At 53.0% G+C, this 17,217-nt stretch overlaps 2 protein-coding genes across 2 annotated transcripts in view; one reads left to right on the top strand and one right to left on the bottom strand.

The window, feature by feature from the left end:
- The window catches only part of HS1BP3 (HCLS1 binding protein 3), a 49,440-nt gene extending 33,624 nt beyond the window's left edge, over positions 1-15,816 (bottom strand). Inside the window, exon 1 of the mRNA XM_007463758.1 lies at positions 15,731-15,816. Within this exon, the coding sequence (XP_007463820.1) occupies positions 15,731-15,816 (86 nt within the window). The remainder of the gene's footprint in view (positions 1-15,730) is intronic.
- A 456-nt stretch (positions 15,817-16,272) lies between these two features.
- GDF7 (growth differentiation factor 7) overlaps positions 16,273-17,217 on the top strand; it is a 5,668-nt gene continuing 4,723 nt past the window's right edge. The window contains exon 1 of the mRNA XM_007463759.1: positions 16,273-16,471. Coding sequence (XP_007463821.1) covers positions 16,273-16,471 — 199 coding nt within the window. The remainder of the gene's footprint in view (positions 16,472-17,217) is intronic.

Here is a 17,217-nt window from a genome sequence, read left to right on the forward strand (position 1 = left end):
GGGGACTGCATGACGGCGAAGCTCCGGGCGGGGCGCGCGGTCACGAGACCCGCGGGCGCCGGCGTCGCCGCGTCCCGGGCCCTGGCCCGCCGCCTAGTGGCCACCGCGCTCGGCTGCAAGCGGCCGCGTGTTTCCAGGCCTTTCTGGAACTCTGGGCGGAGACTCGGGGCTGAGAGTCCTGCGCGGGCTCTTCGCTGCTGGAGGCCCCGGCGGAGCTGAGCGCGTCCCCCGCGCCCGAGTGTCCTGAACCATCCAGAGGTTTGGGTCTGATGCCCCAGTGTTATTAATGACAGCGCCCGTTTCACTCTTAGGAGTGCCCAGAGTGTCCCGGTTCGGACACTCCTGAAATTATTTGGTTCTCCTTCCTTGGGGAGAATGCCGGGGAGACAACGCAGCGGTGCTCACGGCCCCAGGGATGCTCGGAGAGAGGTTAGGAGAGTCCAGAAAACAAGATAAATCAGACCCCTCTGTGGAGCGAGGGGTGGTGATCCAAAGAAGCATCAGCCTGACCCCTGAGGCCTTCCAGTGGCTTTCTGTATAACGGCCTACAGGGCCTTCCCAACAAAAGCTTCTGAGAACTCTATGTCTTTCTTCTCGCTCACTAAGGAAATGTTCTGACGCTTGTTAAAACAGTAAGGAGGACTTTATTCAAGAGTGTGGCAACAGGGCTCAAGACTGACGCAACAGGGAGAGAGTTCAGGCTCAACCCTGAATACAGCAGACACCGGAGTCGATAGCCACGGAGCAGGGAGGGGCCGGCAAGGGTAGGGGGGCTTTTGCTGAAAGCAGGCCAAGGGCTTAGACATCAAAGAGCGGGGATGAGGAACTTGATCAGAGACCAAGGGTGATCAGATATCAAGGGTGGGGATCCTCTCTAAAGTGACTTAGCAGGATTCTTGCTAAGACTGGCCTGCGCAGGCCAAAGACTGGGCAGGGACCAAGGTCAAAGGCCTAGCTGAGAAGAGGGCTCAGAGGAGCCTGCAGTTTGGTCAAGGAGAGGATCTTTGTTGCCCAAAGTTTCCCCCGCTGTGCGTGCAGACCCGTCTCTCCAGGTACCCACTCCTCCTTTCCTCCGCCCCTACTGACACCCGCTGCCCATGCTGCTTCCGGCCCTCTGGCAAGAGGAGGTGGGGCTTCTGCTTGACTGAATTTTCCCAAAAAACCAGCCCCTTGCCCCACCTGCACCGCCCTGGAACTCTGATCAACCAATGTCCCAGCTCTTTGCAACTACCTGTAGAACACTTAGCTCCGGGCTTCCCTGGTGGCGCAGTGGTTGAGAGTCCGCCTACCGATGCAGCGGACATGGGTTCGTGCCCCGGTCTGGGAAGATCCCACGTGCTGTGGAGCGGCTGGGCCCATGAGCCATGGCCACTGAGCCTGTGCGTCCGGAGCCTGTGCTCTGCAACGGGAGAGGCCACAGCAGTGAGAGGTCCGCATACCGCAAAAAACCCCACTTAGCTGCCCCTGGCCCATAGTGACATTTAATCAGTGCGAATGTTTGTGTTGCAAAGACAGGTCTCTCTGCTCTGCTTCTGCTACTAGTCAGACTCCATCACAAAACTACTCTCCTGGCTCCCTCATGGACTTTCCATTCATTCGTTCATTCATTCAACATTATCTACTGGGCTGGGCCTGTGTTCTGGGTCCTGTGGAGGCTCTGGAGCCGCTTAGTGACTAGGACGCTGCAGCCCTGTGCTCCCACGGTGCGCCCACGGACCTGCTCCCTCAGCTTCCCCTTTCTGAGCCTCTCTTCAGGGTCTTCGGGGAGCCACTGCCTGGTAGGTGACGGGGCCCCTGGCCTGCCTCTGATGGCTGCCTTTGGGTCCACTGCTGGGTCCAGAGCAGTGAGGTCAAGGGGCCAGTTTCCCTCAGAGAAGCCTTGGGGTAGAGCTGCGCCGGACATAATAGACCCTCTCATCAGAGATTCAGCTGTCCATGGGGTGAGAAACGGAGGTTGTGTCACCTGCCACAGTGGCCCAGAAAGAGAAAAGCTCAGTCCGGAAACAGGGCCAGGAGAAAAGTGCAAATCGCCACAGGTATTCTGTGCTCTGTCCATGAGAGCCCCACTGACAGAGAACAGCAGAAGCTGGGCTTAGCGGCATCAGATGTGCGATGGGGTAATGTGCACCGTGTATCCTACAGGAGGGGCAGCACGCTGTCCCTGTGGGCCTCGGCTTCCCACCCACCGCCCACCAGCATCGTTATTATCTGTTATTTGACTCAGATTTTCGTGAAGAAATCCTACAGTGAAAAGTTTTGAAAAATTAATCACTTTCCCCACTTTATCTCTTTTTTTTTTTGCGGTACGCGGGCCTCTCACTGTTGTGGCCTCTCCCGTTGCGGAGCATAGGCTCCGGACACGCAGGCTCAGCGACCATGGCTCATGGGCCCAGCCGCTCCGTGGCATGTGGGATCTTCCCGAACCGGGGCACGAACCCGTGTCCCCTGCATCGGCAGGCGGACTCTCAACCACTGCACCACCAGGGAAGCCCTCTACTTTATCTCTTGAATAAATACATATGTTCATATGCTTGAATGGCTCGTTTCAAATTTGTCTGTAGACAAGATGAGCAATAATGAACAGAAGGATGAGTGAGTGAAAGGGCTGCAGGAACACCCAGTCTGCTGTCTGCTCTGCCTGCCCACCTGCCCATCTGTCTGTCTGCAGGCCAGAGTCTGAGGTAGCAGACGGCCCCCGGGTCTAGTTTAAATTGACGTGCCCCACTTCAAAGAAGGCAGAAAGGGTGTGAGCCTCGGCACCCCAGGAGTCCGGCGCAGCTCAGCCCTTGGAAAGGGCCAGCCAGTCAAGCGTTCACCACCGCTTGTGGACCATACACCATGTGCTGGGCGCTGAGAGTACAGTGAACAAGGCGCAGTCGCTGCCCTCAGCGAGCTTCCTTGCCCTTGGACTTGGGGTGGGGTGGGGGTCAGAGAGGACCCTCGAAAGGAGCCAAAGTCCAAGGTTAACCTGAAGAGATGGGAAGGAATAGGATGGGGTAGAAGGAACATCATCCGTGAAGTCCTGGAGACAAGAAGAAACTGAATTCAGGGAACAAGTTGGGGAGGGAGCTCAAGGGGGGAGGACAGGCATAGAGACTCATGTGCGCCAGGCTGAGGGCTTCACGCTGACCCTGAGGCCAACTCGAGGCCACCGCCGGACTGCGAACATCGGAGCGGCCCGCCCAGCTCTGCTGCCGACGTCGGTTTGGAACACGTGATGCTGGAGATGGGAAAGTGAGCAGAACTGCAGAACAATCCAGACGGGGGACAATGGTGGCACGAATTAGGGTGAGGGCCCCCCAGCTGGAGAAGAGGGCACAGGTGAGACAGAGGCTTAGGAAGTGGAACCGGACAAGATGGAATCGAGTGCACGTGCGCGGGAGGCGTCGAGATGCTGCTTCAGTTCGGCTCCTGGGAGTAGCCGGGCGGTGGTCCATTCTCTGGGGCAGGGCACCTGGAGGAGGGACACATTCTGGGTGGGATGATGAGTTCTGTGTTGGACAGCTGGTGTTTGAGGGTGTGGGGACATTGAGGTGACTGTGGCTCTGGCCCCCGGGAGGCAGGCCTGGCTGGAGACCCTGATGCGGGGGTCACAAAGCTATTGGAGCTGAGAGTGAGGCTGAGCCTGAGGAGAAGACAGCCCAGGAAGGTGCAGAGAGGCGCGCACGTTCCAGGGCAAGCACAGGTCGGGGCTGTGAAGAAGGGGACTTTGTGTCACCGCTGGGGCTGGTGGCACGCTGGTCACCCATGACTTGCAGACCAACGAGCCTCACCCCTGGCACCAGGGTTCCCAAGTGTGTGCCACAGGGGGACTTGGTACACCTGGTGCCTGCCGAGAATCCCACTGGTTCCCCATGAAAGAGTGACCCCGTCCCCTAGAGCAATCCCATTTTCTGCTTCGTTCCTTCCGCCCATATGCACTCTATTCCGTCTCATCCAGTTCAAGCTCCTAAGTCTCTCCCTCACCTGTGCCCTCTTCTCCAGCTGGGGGGCCCTCACCCTAATTCGTGCCACCATTGTCCCCAGTCTGGATTGTCCTGCAGTTCTGCTCGCCTTCCCACCTCCAGCATCACGTGTCCCTCTACTGAGGCAATCCCATTTTCTGCCTCAATCCCATTTTCTGTCCCACGTGCCCCTATGTGGCTCCAGCGGGTAATTGTATACAATGCATGGAATGTGGAATCTAAATCTGATATTTTCTGCTTCCTGCCTGACTCAAGGAGCCCCTTCCATGGCTGAAGCCACAGTAACGCAAACCACATTTCCCGCTGCCCTGGGAGGAATGCTCTGGGCCTCAGTCATCCCCCAGGGAAGTCGCTGGACCTCAGGGCAGTGTGGTCAGTTAGAGACACCACAGCCCACAGGGAGACTGATCTGAGCCCTGGCCCTGCCACACACCAACATTGTCCTGGTTTCTGGTGGGGTGAGTCTTCTGGGGACCTGCTGATTTGTCTCTGTCCTCTATAGTGATGCTCTAGTGCTCCAGGGGGCTGAGCACCCCAAGTCTAGCAAGACCACCACCTCATTTGTCACTCAACAAATGCTCCTGGGCACAGCTCTGGGCCTGTGACCTCTCCAGGCCCTGGGGATGTAGAAGGCCTCCCTGGCGGGGCTCACATACCACTCAGGACAGTTGGAGATGTCCAAACGAGTACAGGCCCAGGGTGCATGGAGAAGGGCATAATATAACCAACTCAGCCAGGGGTGAGGCATACAGGGGTTCTTCCAGGAGGAGGTGGTGCCAGACTCAGGGCATGAAAAAGTGGGTGCTGTCTCTTTGAGCCTTGGTTTTCTCATTGGTGAAATGGGCATGATGGAAATCTTTAATTCACAGCACTGCTGTGAGTTAAATGAGATAAAATGTGACTGAAATGAGAGGAAATTCAGACACTGTAGATGAGCTACCCAAAAGCCATTCACAGCCCCTTCCTCTTTGCCTTACTACCATAGAGGTGAGACAGTTAAAGCACTCATGCTCCCAGCCTCCCTTGCGGTTAGAAGGTGCCATGTGACTTAATTCTGGCCATACACACAAAAGTTCCTGCAGAGGTTTTACCTTGCTAGGAGAAAGCTCTTTGTACCTTTCCTATCTTCTGCCTAGAAAGGAGATAGAATGCTGGAGAGGCAGCAGCCATCTTGTGACAATGAGACACAAACGTGAAACTGGGGCCTGCACGTGGAAGATGGAAAAGGCTGAGGACCTGATGGCACATGAACTACCATACCAGCCCTAGACTTTCTTGGGACTTCTTGTGTGAGTGTTTAAACCACTCTAAGTGGGGTTTTCTGCAATGGATCCCTTATTGGTACAGTCATAAAGTACTTACATGAGGCCTGACCTAAAAACTGTTCAACATGGGGTAGGGATGATTGAGGAGGAGGAAAAGAAGAAGTAAAGTATGTTCTAGGTGGCGGTGCAAAGCCAGGGTGTCTTCAGAGAACCACCATGTGGTTGGGGAGCTGGGGAGAAGCGAGTGGGGAGGGGTTCCCTCCCATGTGGGGAGGGAAGTGTGTGGGAGACGAGCCCACACAAAACTCTCTTGTGTACCACTCAAAAGAGTTTACAGTTTATCCCGAAGCAGAGGGTGGACTCACAGAATGAACAGAAGGGCAAGAATATTTCAGGGGGACTGGGGTGTGATGAGCCATGTCTTCCTAGGAAGATGACAGTGGAGTCAGGGAGGGCCCAGGAGGGGACTGGAGGTGAGTAGGTGGGGACAGTGAGTGTGGCACCCTCTTCCAGAAGCTTTTTTTTTTTAATATATTGTTTTATTTTCACAATCACTTAAAATATTTTATTAAAGAAACAAAGCAACTGAGCCAAAAATGTTTATTAAAGGGGACAACATATAGTAATATAGTTAAGGCACATGACAAAGTTTTGGCGTTAAAGCTCAAGAAAAGAAATACAAATTATCCCAATAGACTTCGGAATCTATTTCATTAGTCCAAATAGTTTTTTTTTTTCTTTTTTAATCTTTATTTATTTAGTGGCTGCCCCACGTCTTTAGCTGTGGCATGCAGGATGTTCAGTTGCAGCATGTTTATGGGAACTAGTTCCCTGACTAGGGATGGAACTGGGGCCCACCTGCATTGAGTGCAGAGTCTTAATCACTGGACTACCAGGGAAGTCCCTCCAGATAGTTTTAATACAATGTTTCGATAGCACTGGATAATGCATCTCAGATAAGGCACAATCTTCACCATTCAGAAGCTCGATTCTGAAGCAGAGGAGGCAAGCCTAGTATTTTCTAGAACTATTATACAGAGATAATTCATGCTTGTTGCTGAAAAACTAGAAAATATGGATAGTAAAACATAAAATAAAATAAAAAGCACCTCTCATTTGATACCAGACGTAACAATTATGAATGTTTTTGTTGTTCTTGCCTTCCTGACATTTTTTCTATTCCTATGTATAAGAAATTAGCTTTTTTTTTTGACTACATTGGGTCTTCGTTGCGGTGCGCGGGCTTCTCATTGTGGTGGCTTCTCTTGTTGCAGAGCATAGGCTCTAGGCGCATGGGCTTCAGTAGTTGTGGCATGAGGGCTCCGTAGTTGTGGCTCACGGCCTCTAGCACGTAGGCTCAGTAGTTGTGGTGCATGGGCTTTGTTGCTCTGCAGCATGTGGGATCTTCCCAGACCAGGGATTGAACCCGTATCCCCTGCATTGGCAGGCAGATTCGTAACCACTGCACCACCAGGGAAGTCCCTAGCTTTTCTTTTAAATGATACATAATCTTACTGGCTATACTGTTTTGTAAATTGCTTTTTCATTTACTACCCTGTAAACATCTTTCCATGTTAAATTTCCTCCCAAACCATCATTTTAAATGATTACTTAGAATATTGTGTGCAAATGTACCATAACTTACTTGGCCAGTCCTTAAGCTACGATGGAAAGGTGATGTGTGGGTGGTGGGAGATGGCTGGGTGAGCTTTGAAATGCTGGCTGATGTTTGAGCCAAATACATGAGGGGGAAGTTTGGAGGGAAAGTGCTAGAGTGTCAGAAAACACTTTGGTGAGTCTCTGTGTACTTTGTTGAGGGAGGGAGGGTCTCAGGAGATTGGAAGAAGAGAAATGAGACCCAGAGTTTATGAAATAAAAGAAATTTGGGGGGCGTTATCTACCTGAGCTCTAGGAGAGATGAATGGGGGGGCCCCCAGCCACGTGGAGAAGGCATGTTCTGCTCTGTAACCCAAACCCTCACAAGCTACCATGCACACCAGTCTTGGGGAAATGATCTTTGTAATAAGGGAAGGAAATGGCACCAGGTGTGGGATGCAGAGTTTACGGCACCACAGTTCCAAAAAGTGACAAGTCAGCAGCAATTGGGAAGGAGCATGGATTGAAAGGTGACTGTGGAAGCACAGGCTCCAGGGAATCCTCAGGAATTCTCACTGCCTGGTCACAGCAAATCCAGCTTTTTTGTTTGGATATTATGGGAAAGAGGACCGCAGAAGGCCGAGAACTTGGGCACACAGGGTTGCAAAATTTATTCCATGGCTCTGACATCTACCACCAAACTGTCCCAGAAAGGCTGGATGAAGTGTGCCTCCCAAACCCTTTCCAGCCCTGGCTTCATTTTCTTAAATCCTCTCAACTTTGTTAAGTGAAAAATGATATTTCTTGTTTTAGAAGTACATTTGTTTGATTACTAGTGAGGTTAAATGCGTTTTCACCAGTTTGTTGGTCTTAGAATGTTTCTAACTCTCCTGTTTATTTCCTTTGCACATTTAAAAAAGCTCTTATTCTTGTTGATTTGTAAGGATGCTTTACATATTAAAGGTACTAACACTTTGTGATATTATCCCTTGTTTATTTTTTAATATTTTCCCCCTAAGTGTTTATTTTGAAAAAGTTTCAGATTCACAGCAAAGTGGAAGGGTTCATACTACATCCGTACACCCTTCACCTAAGTTGGGTTCTGTCTGAAATGGAACCAGCAGGAAGGTCACCTGGACATAGTGGAGGTAGGGGGCTGGGTGGAGGGAGCTGAGTGTGATGCAAACACAGCAGAGGCCCCAGCCTATCGCAGGGGGAGCTAGGCTGAGACGAGGGGATGGACCTTTATACTCCAGACATCGGACATCGACCAGTCTCGGATGTGGGCCGTCCCAGGAGGGGCCCGACCTTGGATGAGGCAGCTCTCTTCAGCCAAGATGAGCCCCAGGAAGGACTGAGCAGAGAACTGCCAGTACTCTCAGCAGCAGGGAGAGTGGGATGAGCACTTCAGTCGTGGAGAGGGGAGTGGGCTGCATGTCTCAGATGCACTGCAGAATTGTTAACATTGCCATGTTTGCTTCATCCTTTCTCTCTCTGTCTCTGTCTCTGTTTTTCCTGAAACATTTAAGAGTTGGTGTAGACATCATGACGCTTCATTCTATTGATAAATACTTCAGCGAGTAATTTCTTAGAATCTGAACATTCTCCTTCATAACCGCAATGCCATAGGCAGGAAATTTGACATTGACACTATACTATTACCTAACATACAATCATATTCCAATTTGCTCAGTTGTCCCAATAGTGTCTTTTGTTTACAACCGCTTTCCCCTCCCTCCACTGCCCATCAAGAATTGGATGGAGGTCTGTGCATTGTATTTAATTGTCATGTTCCTTTAGTCTCTTTGATTCTAACAGTTCCTGGGCTTTTCCATCATCCATGACGCTGCCATCTTTGAGGGGCCCACACCAATGGTTAGGATGCTCCTGGGTTGGGATGTGTCTAATTAATTTCATGGTTCGATGCAGGTTACCATCTGGCAGGAGCACTATGCTGGTGACCACATCAGGTGACACGTGATGTCAACGTCCCCATGATTGGTGATGTTGAGTTGGGTCAGTTGGTCAAGGTCCATTCTGTTTTTAGAGTTTTTTTACATGCAGGTTTTAAGATTTTTATGTAGTTCCAACCGTGGACATTTCTCTTGGTGGTTGTTTTTACAATGAAATATACTTAGAAAAGTGTTCCTTACCCCAGACTGTATAAATATTCACCTATTTCCTCCAAATATGTTTTCTCCAATCAATTCCTTGATTCACTAGGAATTAATTTTGGTTTATGTCAAGAGACAAGGGTCATTTTCTTTTTTCTCAAAATACTTAGTCAGTATCATTACCCAGTACCATTCATTAGTAAGTTTTATTGAATACATCATCCTTTCCTCCATTGTAATTGTCACCATTATTGTATTATAAGTATTTATAAACATCGTGATTTGCTTCCGGACTCCCTATCCTGTTGTCCTGATCTGTCAATTCCACTTCAAGCGCTACATGGGAATTCGTTTATATTGAAATCTGATAATGAAGCTCTCCAAGGAGGACTAATTGTTTCATGATGTAAAAATGTGAATCTGTTTTTAGACAGAGCAGAAAGAAGTGAGAGAGATCCCTGAGGAGGTAAGAGGGCTGGGATACAGAGCGTGGGTGGAAGGACAGTGACAGACACAGTGACACCTGGACAGACACACATCCACCAGTGTGGCTTGACCATTTGCGTGGGTAGCTGAGAGTCTGCTCCTTGCTCTCTCTACTCTGCCCTCCTTGTATTACAGCATTCAATATTGCGGGCATCTTTCTGTTGCACAGAAAGATGCCCGCAATCTAGCTCATTCTTGTAATAGGGGAAAACCAATCCACGTGAGGGTGTATCATACTTTATTTTGTCATTACCCTATTCAATGCCATTTTGGTCATTTCCAGTTTTCACTATTACCTCAATTTTAAAAATCCTTGTATGGGGGCTTCCCTGGTGGCGCAGTGCTTGAGAGTCCGCCTGCCGATGCAGGAGACGCGGGTTCGTGCCCCGTTTCGGGAAGATCCCACATGCCGTGGAGCGGCTGGGCCCGTGAGCCATGGCCGCTGAGCCTGCGCGTCCGGAGCCTGTGCTCCGCAAATGGGAGAGGCCACAGCAGTGAGAGGCCCGCATAACGCAAGAAAAAAAAAAAAAAAAAAAAAAAAAAAATCCTTGTATGTTTATCTTCTCTTGTGTGAGTATACCTATAACAAATTAAATTTCTACAACTGAAAGTGCTGAATCAAAGGGTTTCCTTCTTTAAAATATCGCTGCTGTCACAGTGCTCTTGGAAAAATCTCTCTGAGCTTATATTCCCACCAAGGGTATGTAGAATGCCCACTTGGTTCTCCTCTCACCGATAATGGATTTTACATCTTCAGTTTTACTGACCCGAGAAGTAAAGAAAAATGGCATCCCACTATTCTTTTAATTTGCAATGATTTGCTGGCGACTTTTGGGAATTTGATTTTGTCACCCTATGTTTTTCTAACTCTTTCAGATTTGTGCCCCCAGCAATCAGGATAAGCACTTTGATCAGAGTTCTCCAACTCTTTATCCAAGCCAGGAAAAAATGTCTGGAAGGACAGAACCCAGCTGGGGCTCTGCCCTAAATTAAGGTATTATTTAGAGGTGGATCAGCTACCTAGGAAAGTGGGAAGCACACGGGGGTTGCTGTGGCTTAAGGCCAAGTCCCCAGTTTTGTAGGTAGCCTCACCCTTTGCAGGGCAGCCACAGAGACTAGCCCCCTGAAGAGCTCACAGATGCCTTTGCCATGTGGGCCAGAAGACCTGAGACAGGCCACCCAACTTGATGACACCAGGTCCCTGGCTGAGCCCCGTCATGCTCCTGCCCGACACTCTGCTGTGGGAACCATGAGACATTTTGGTCCCAATGTCCTCATCCTCTGGGGCGTCTGCAAAGTCTCACATCCTGGACTGGGGGACACAACTTCTGGGTCCTCCAACTCTGCTCCTGACGTCTGTTAGCACCTGTCTTCCCAGGCAAAGAGGACAGTTTGGTTCCCTACTCATTGTGTGTCTAGAACAGAAACCCTGGGCTCCTATCTGACCAAGATTGGAGGACTGGGCATTCCGAATCACTGCACATTCTAAGAATTGCCAGTTTTTATTCCCAAAGGAGTTCGTTTTGTTTTAATCTTATGTGTCCACAAAGGTCTCCAAGAAAAATCTAATGGAGACACAACTTCAGACTAGTGATACTCATAGAGGGGAAATGCCTCAAAGACAGTGGCCGTACAGAGGAGACTGGATGGACAGGTTAGATTAGCCTTCCAACTGGTTAAACCAGGGCTTACTTAATTAGAAAACTGTAAAAGCCACCATTTACTGAGCCAGGCACTATGGTAAGGACTTTACCTACTTTGTTTCCTTTATTCTGAGGCGCACCTGACAGGTAGGAATCCCTGTCTCCATTTAAAGATGGAGGTTGACTGGTTAATCAACTTAATCAAGGTCACAAAGTTGGTGCACTGCAAAGGTAGATTGGAAGCCAGGTCTTTATCATGACTCCATATTCTAGTTTCTTTCCTGACCTCAGCGGAGGTGTGTCATCCTTGTCCCCTCAACTCCCAGGATACCTTAGAGCTCCAGGTAAGCTGGTTCAACTGCAGGGTGCGGGTGCGGGTGCGGGGTTCCTGAGCCTTCTCCCAGACTGGCCTGGTCTGTAAATCCGAGCAGGAGGGAGTTCAGCCACACTGTGATGCTGTTATACCCGGTGACCAGCAGGTGGCAGTATCCGCCAGCCTGCTGCCATTTGTCCCAAACCCAAGGAAGGGCTCTGAGAGGTCCCCCGTGAAACTTCTGGAAAAGAAGCTATCTCACTCCCTTCTTCTCGGTCCCTTCCCCTCCCCACTCAAAGGCGGGCCAAGACAGTGGCCGGGGGCCAGGCTGCAGCCAACCCTGGCGTGGATGCCAGAGCTGTTGCCCTGGGTAACCTCGGGGGAGGCAGCCCTCCATTGAGCATGGGAAATACTTCTGAGCCTGAGGAAGCCCAGACCCGGACATCAGGTGGGACTGAGCCAGAACCCTAATGGGATCTCCCCATACCCACAGCCGCATCCCTGGTCTTCCTGGGGGAGATGGCTGCAGCCCACGTCTGGCTGAATGGAGAACAGCAGCACCAGATGTGCTGGTAGGTGGCTCCCTCTGAAGTCTGTTGTCACCATCTTCCCTCCCCCGCCCTCCCAGGGACACCTTCTTGGGGCAGAGCCGCAGGCTAACCCTGCCTCCTCACCTCTAACCCTCTCCAGCTCTGAATCACAACAGCCATGGTAGGTCCAGACTGCAGGCAGGTTCCTGGTTAGGTCCCTGGCACTGGGTCCCATCCTCACATGCTCTCCACCTCTCACAGGTGGACCCTCAGTGGACATTTGATTGTCAACCTCACTGTGCCTTTGGGGATCAAAAGCCAGGAAGGGCCAAGGGACTTGTGGTCCAAGGATAGAGGCCAGATTTGAATTCTGGCCTCTCACTCTCGGGAGCCATTAACATCACAGCCAGGGGGCATCTGTTTTACCTTCCACAATAGTGCTGGGCTGCAGGGACCCAGAACGCCTAACAAAGGACAGGGCGGAGGCTGAGCCCTCATCCATCCTCTTCCTCACCTCCAGGGTACCCAGGGCAGAGCTGGGAAGAGACCTTCTGAGCTGCACAGAGAGCAAAGGCACAGGATCACAGAGGGGCCCCATCATCCCTGGTGGCTATGATGCCAAATGACAGGGTACTGATCCCTTTCCCTCCTTGGGGGCTTGGATGCCCTATGTGGGCAATGCAAGGTGTAGAGCAGGGCATCTCTAAGGAAACTTCTGATGCTCTTATCATCAGACATGGGGCCTCGTGCCTGGTGTGGCAGGAGTCACTGGCTCTAGACTGAGCAGGCTGCAGCGGGGGGTGGGGGGGTCCAATTTCCAGTGGTTCAAGCTGGGAGAATCCAAGACTAGCTTCCTAAGTGGCATCAAGCCAGTGTGCCAGCTCATGTTCCCAGGTGGCGTGTGAACCTCCATCAGCAGAGGTGCCTTTGAGAGGTGTGGTGGCTCTCACGGGTCTCATGTGCAGACTTCCCCACCTTCAGAGCTATCAGAAGGCTGCCTGGGATTGGGTGGGAGTTCCCATCTCTTCAGGTATGCAAGCACAGCCTGGGTAGCAGTTTGTGATGAATCAGGCATACCATGAAAAGTAGGCCCAAATAATCCAAAATATTCCTTCAGATCCTTGGATTGATTCTAGGACCTGAGTCAGAAACCTGGTGGTCAGAGAAAGCAAACGGCTTCTGCAAAGGACGGATGAGCGGCAAAATTCTCTCTGAGGGAAGGATCTGGGGATGAGAATGTGGGGACAGCTCCTGCCCACCCCAGTCAAGAAACCCCCCGCCCCCAACCAGGCTGCTTTTCCCCTCCTCCCCCTGTTGGAGCCAGTCTCACCTCCCCTCTCTGAGGAGCTTAACAGCTGAAGTCTGGCGCTCTTGGGAGACTGGGCGGCGGGGCGGGGGTGGGGGGGATCTTCAGACTGATAAAGAACGGAAGTTGGAACTCCAGCCCCAGTTTTCTCCCAGCCTTCTCTAAACTTCCTGCACCGGCCCCTGAGCCTCATTCCCAGCTGCACAGTGACTGCTGGGGCAACACAGAGCAATAGGAATCCACCTTCAAAGTGCACTTTGCAGCAGGTAGGATACAACTTCCGGGTCTTCAGGCTGGGAACACTAGCTCCCTCCTGCCTGGCCCACCTACCAAAGGCTCCCCGTGTCCCCCAGGAGGAAGCCCCAAGCGAGCCTGGGCCAGCCTGACACTGTGGCCTCAAAAGGCCACCTGCTCACCAGAAGGCCTCAGCTTCACAGAGTCAGGGATAGAGGGCTGGGAACTCCTGGTCTCAAGTTCCTCTGCGCTCAGGGAGGGTGCTGCCTGCACTCCAGACTGATGCTCAGTCATGGGCCCCAGGGAAGCTCTGGACAGGGCATCCAGAGTCCTGGTCAAGTCAAGCCCTCACTGTGGGCCTGACTCGCTAGGCCATCATGTCACATCATGTAAACTTAGCCACTGGACCATGTGCTCCTACTAGCTCGTCCTACTCTGAGCTCCGTGGCTTTTCCAGTTACGGCAGGCCTTGGTGCTGGTGATGACAGACTGTGTTCAGTGGCGGGTGTTGTGAGCTCCCAGCTGACGCCAGAGGCAGGAAGGAGTCCCTAAGACGATGCTTTCATAATCCTCACCTGGACCTGAGAGTTCTTTTTCTGCCAAGAATTTTCCAAAGAGCTTTTGCAAGGAAAGCCAGGACCCTCTGCCTCTCCACTGGGGTTGGGGAGAGTGTTGCAGGTCCAGCCCCCCACAATCTCACCTCCCCTCTGGGCAGCCAGAGGTAACCCTTTGCCCAGCCAAGCGTTGCTGACTGCAGGCTCTGCCACTCACTAGGTGACCTGGGAAAGGGGTTAAATTTCTTTGCGACTCAACTTTTTTTGTCAATAAAATGGGAATAATAATACCTACCTCACAGGACACAGCAGTGGTGAGAATGAAGTGACATGAGTTACGTTAAGCAGTTGGCAGGACCCCTGGCACTTGGAGAAGAACCATCATTATTTGGTTAACAGTGACCATTATTAACAGTTATCATCATTATTTGAGAGGAAGGAAAGGGAGCCAGACATGGCCCAGGTGTCCCTTCCTCCCTCCCCTTCAGTGTGGCTGGTCAAAAAGGCCCTCCATCCCCCCTTCCCATCACTTTACTTTGAACCACCTAACAATGCACTGTACATTCACGCGCATTTATGGATTTACGTATTTCCTGTCTCTTCTGCCCTTACAAAAGCTCCATGCGTTTGTCCTGTGTGTTGCTGAATCCACAACACATGGAAGGCTGCTCATGGTATTTACTGGAAAGAAGGAACGAATAGAGGGATGGATAAACAATGAATGAATGCATTATTGCCTCACTTTACAGACCAAGAAACACAGGTGACAGCACTAAGGCCTGGCTCAAGCACATGCAGCTGCGGGGTGGTGGCTCAAGCAGCAGCAGCCCACACCCCTCCCCCCAGCAGTCTCCTCCAGAGCCTTCCAGTGCCTAGAAGTTACTTCTCTCTTGGCCATCATCTCCCTGGGGACCCAGAACAGACTAACAGACACAGGGCGACTGAGCCTCCTCTGTGTCAGCCTGTTATCCTGGACACACACCACCTTCCTGAAGTGAGAATCTCCCCATTTTATAGATGAGGAAATTCAGTCTCAAAGAAGCTTAATGGCCTGCTCCCACAGGGACAGCAAGAGCACATGGACCCCAACCCGTCCCTAATTCCTAAGTCCCAAGGTGACCTCAAGGTGGAGGTATCATGTAATTAACAAATGTTTATTTGGTACCTGCTGTACCAAGCCTGGGCTGGGACCCTTCCATTCTCTCCCTCACACAGCTGGAGAAGTCGAAGCCCAGATGATGCAAGGGACTGGTTGTTAAGAGCAAAGCCATGACCAGAACCAGGACTACTTGACCCCAGTTCAGGGCTCCTAGGGTATTTGTGCAAATCACAGACGAGATGACATGCAAAACTTCCGAAGACTGTGCGTGGCTGAAGGAGGAAAGGAGGCCAAGAAAGACAGCAGGGACGCAGCACCGACATCAGCGGAGAGACCGGTGGCTGGGCGGCCACTCTTTTGACTGACCAGTGTCTCTAGGGGGCAGCTCTGCCAGACAGCCTGCGTGGGTTCGTGCAGGGCCGCTCTGTACCGGGACCACGCAGAGAGGGAGACCCGTGACCACGACCTTGTCGGGGCTCTCTGCCCTCGGTCCCAAAGGCAAGGTGGGTTAATGCAGACCCGGTCATCCCAGCCTCCCACCGCCCTTCCTGCCCAGACATTCCCTCACGAACCTCAGGCCTTTTTCCTCCGCCCCCCTGATCCGCCTGGGGTCTGGAGTTCCGACCTTTTGCCAGGCCTCTCCTGCTCCCGTACGACCCCGAGAGGTGTGGGGCCCAAAGTCTCCATCTCCGGAGGGCGGAGGGCCTCCATCGCGGAGGGCGCTGCATCTCCGCGGTGGTCTGCAGGGCAACGACTGAGGAGCTCGCTTGGGACGAAGCAGCGGGTGTTGGGGAACTCAGAAGCCTGGGCCGGGCGTCTCCCGTGGGTCAGAGTGTGGGGCAGCCGGCCGAGAGAGGGACTCACTCGGCTTTGGGTCCGGTGGCGTCGGGCTGACGCTGATCGCCCACTCAAAGTAACCGTGACGCACTACCCCCGCCTAGATTTCCAGTTCGGTAGCAAATATAATTTTAAAATCAAAAGACGCGCCTGCCCTGCTACGGGGATACGTCCGGCTCCAGCCGTCCGGCTGCAGCCCTCCGTCCGCGCAACGCGCAACAGCGGATTCTCCATCCGCTGGGCTTTCCCGCATTCGAGGGATGTCCGGGCTGCTGGTGGAGCTAAGCCGACACCCGCCGACGACCACCCTCCCTGGCGCGTCTCCCTAAGATGTGGCCTCCCGGGGACCTACCCCTGCGGGCTGCGGACCCAAGTGCCAAGCTGCCCGCGCGACTGCGGTCCCGGGCGCCCCCTCCATCCATCCCCCGCCCTGCGGGAGAACCGAGGCCCGGGAAGGAAGTACGGAGGCGCCACCCCGAGGCTCTTCACCGCCCGCCCTCCCGGCTCTGCCCGCGCCCCAACATACCCGGTAGCCCGTTTCTGTTAGCCGGGCCCCTGGGAGGCGGGCGGAAGGTCCTCACTTTCGATGCACAGACGAACTCGGGGAGCCGCTCCCGCGCGGGAGTCCCCTCATCACCCTGGGGCTGCCTTCGTAGTTCCTGAGCTCCTTTAAGATCCTGGCTCCCGTCTAAGCGCGTGTTCCGCGCCCAAACCTTTGATTTTCGACCGTCGGTCCTTGTCCCGCTGTCCTTCCGGCCTGCCCTTCCAGCCGCTAGCCCTCTCTTCCCTACGGGTTTCTTCCCCTTGCTCTGGCCTCCCGCTCCGATCTTTGGAAGCTGTGCCAGGGTGGGGAACCGCAGAACCGGTGATCAAAAACGCGCTTTTGTGTCAACCCTGCGCGCCCTGGTGGCCTCTCTTGTGCGCGGTGGCCACGGGATCGTGGCACTGACAGGCGAGGCCGAGCCCCTCCGCGGCCGCACTTCTGGCGTCTCGGGCCCCTGCGGTACAGGAGCGGGCGGGGGGCGGGTGCCTCTCCGCAGGGGAGTAGGGAAGACGCTGGGCGGGTACGCGCGATATCTCGGAGCCTCTGACTCCCGAGGGCGCATTTGGCCCGGGCGCAGCGAGGGCGGAGGGGGTCACTTTGCCCTGGGAGAGCGAGGCGGGGCCCCGGTTTGTGGCGGGAGCCTCCGGCCGGTGACACTCGCCTGGCGAGAGTGGGGGCGAAGCGCTTCGGCGGGGGGAGGAGACTCCGGCCCTGGGCTCAGCGTTAGGCCG

Source organism: Lipotes vexillifer, unplaced genomic scaffold (genome assembly GCF_000442215.2).
Source record: "Lipotes vexillifer unplaced genomic scaffold, Lipotes_vexillifer_v1.1 scaffold571, whole genome shotgun sequence".
Lineage (NCBI taxonomy): Eukaryota > Metazoa > Chordata > Mammalia > Artiodactyla > Lipotidae > Lipotes > Lipotes vexillifer.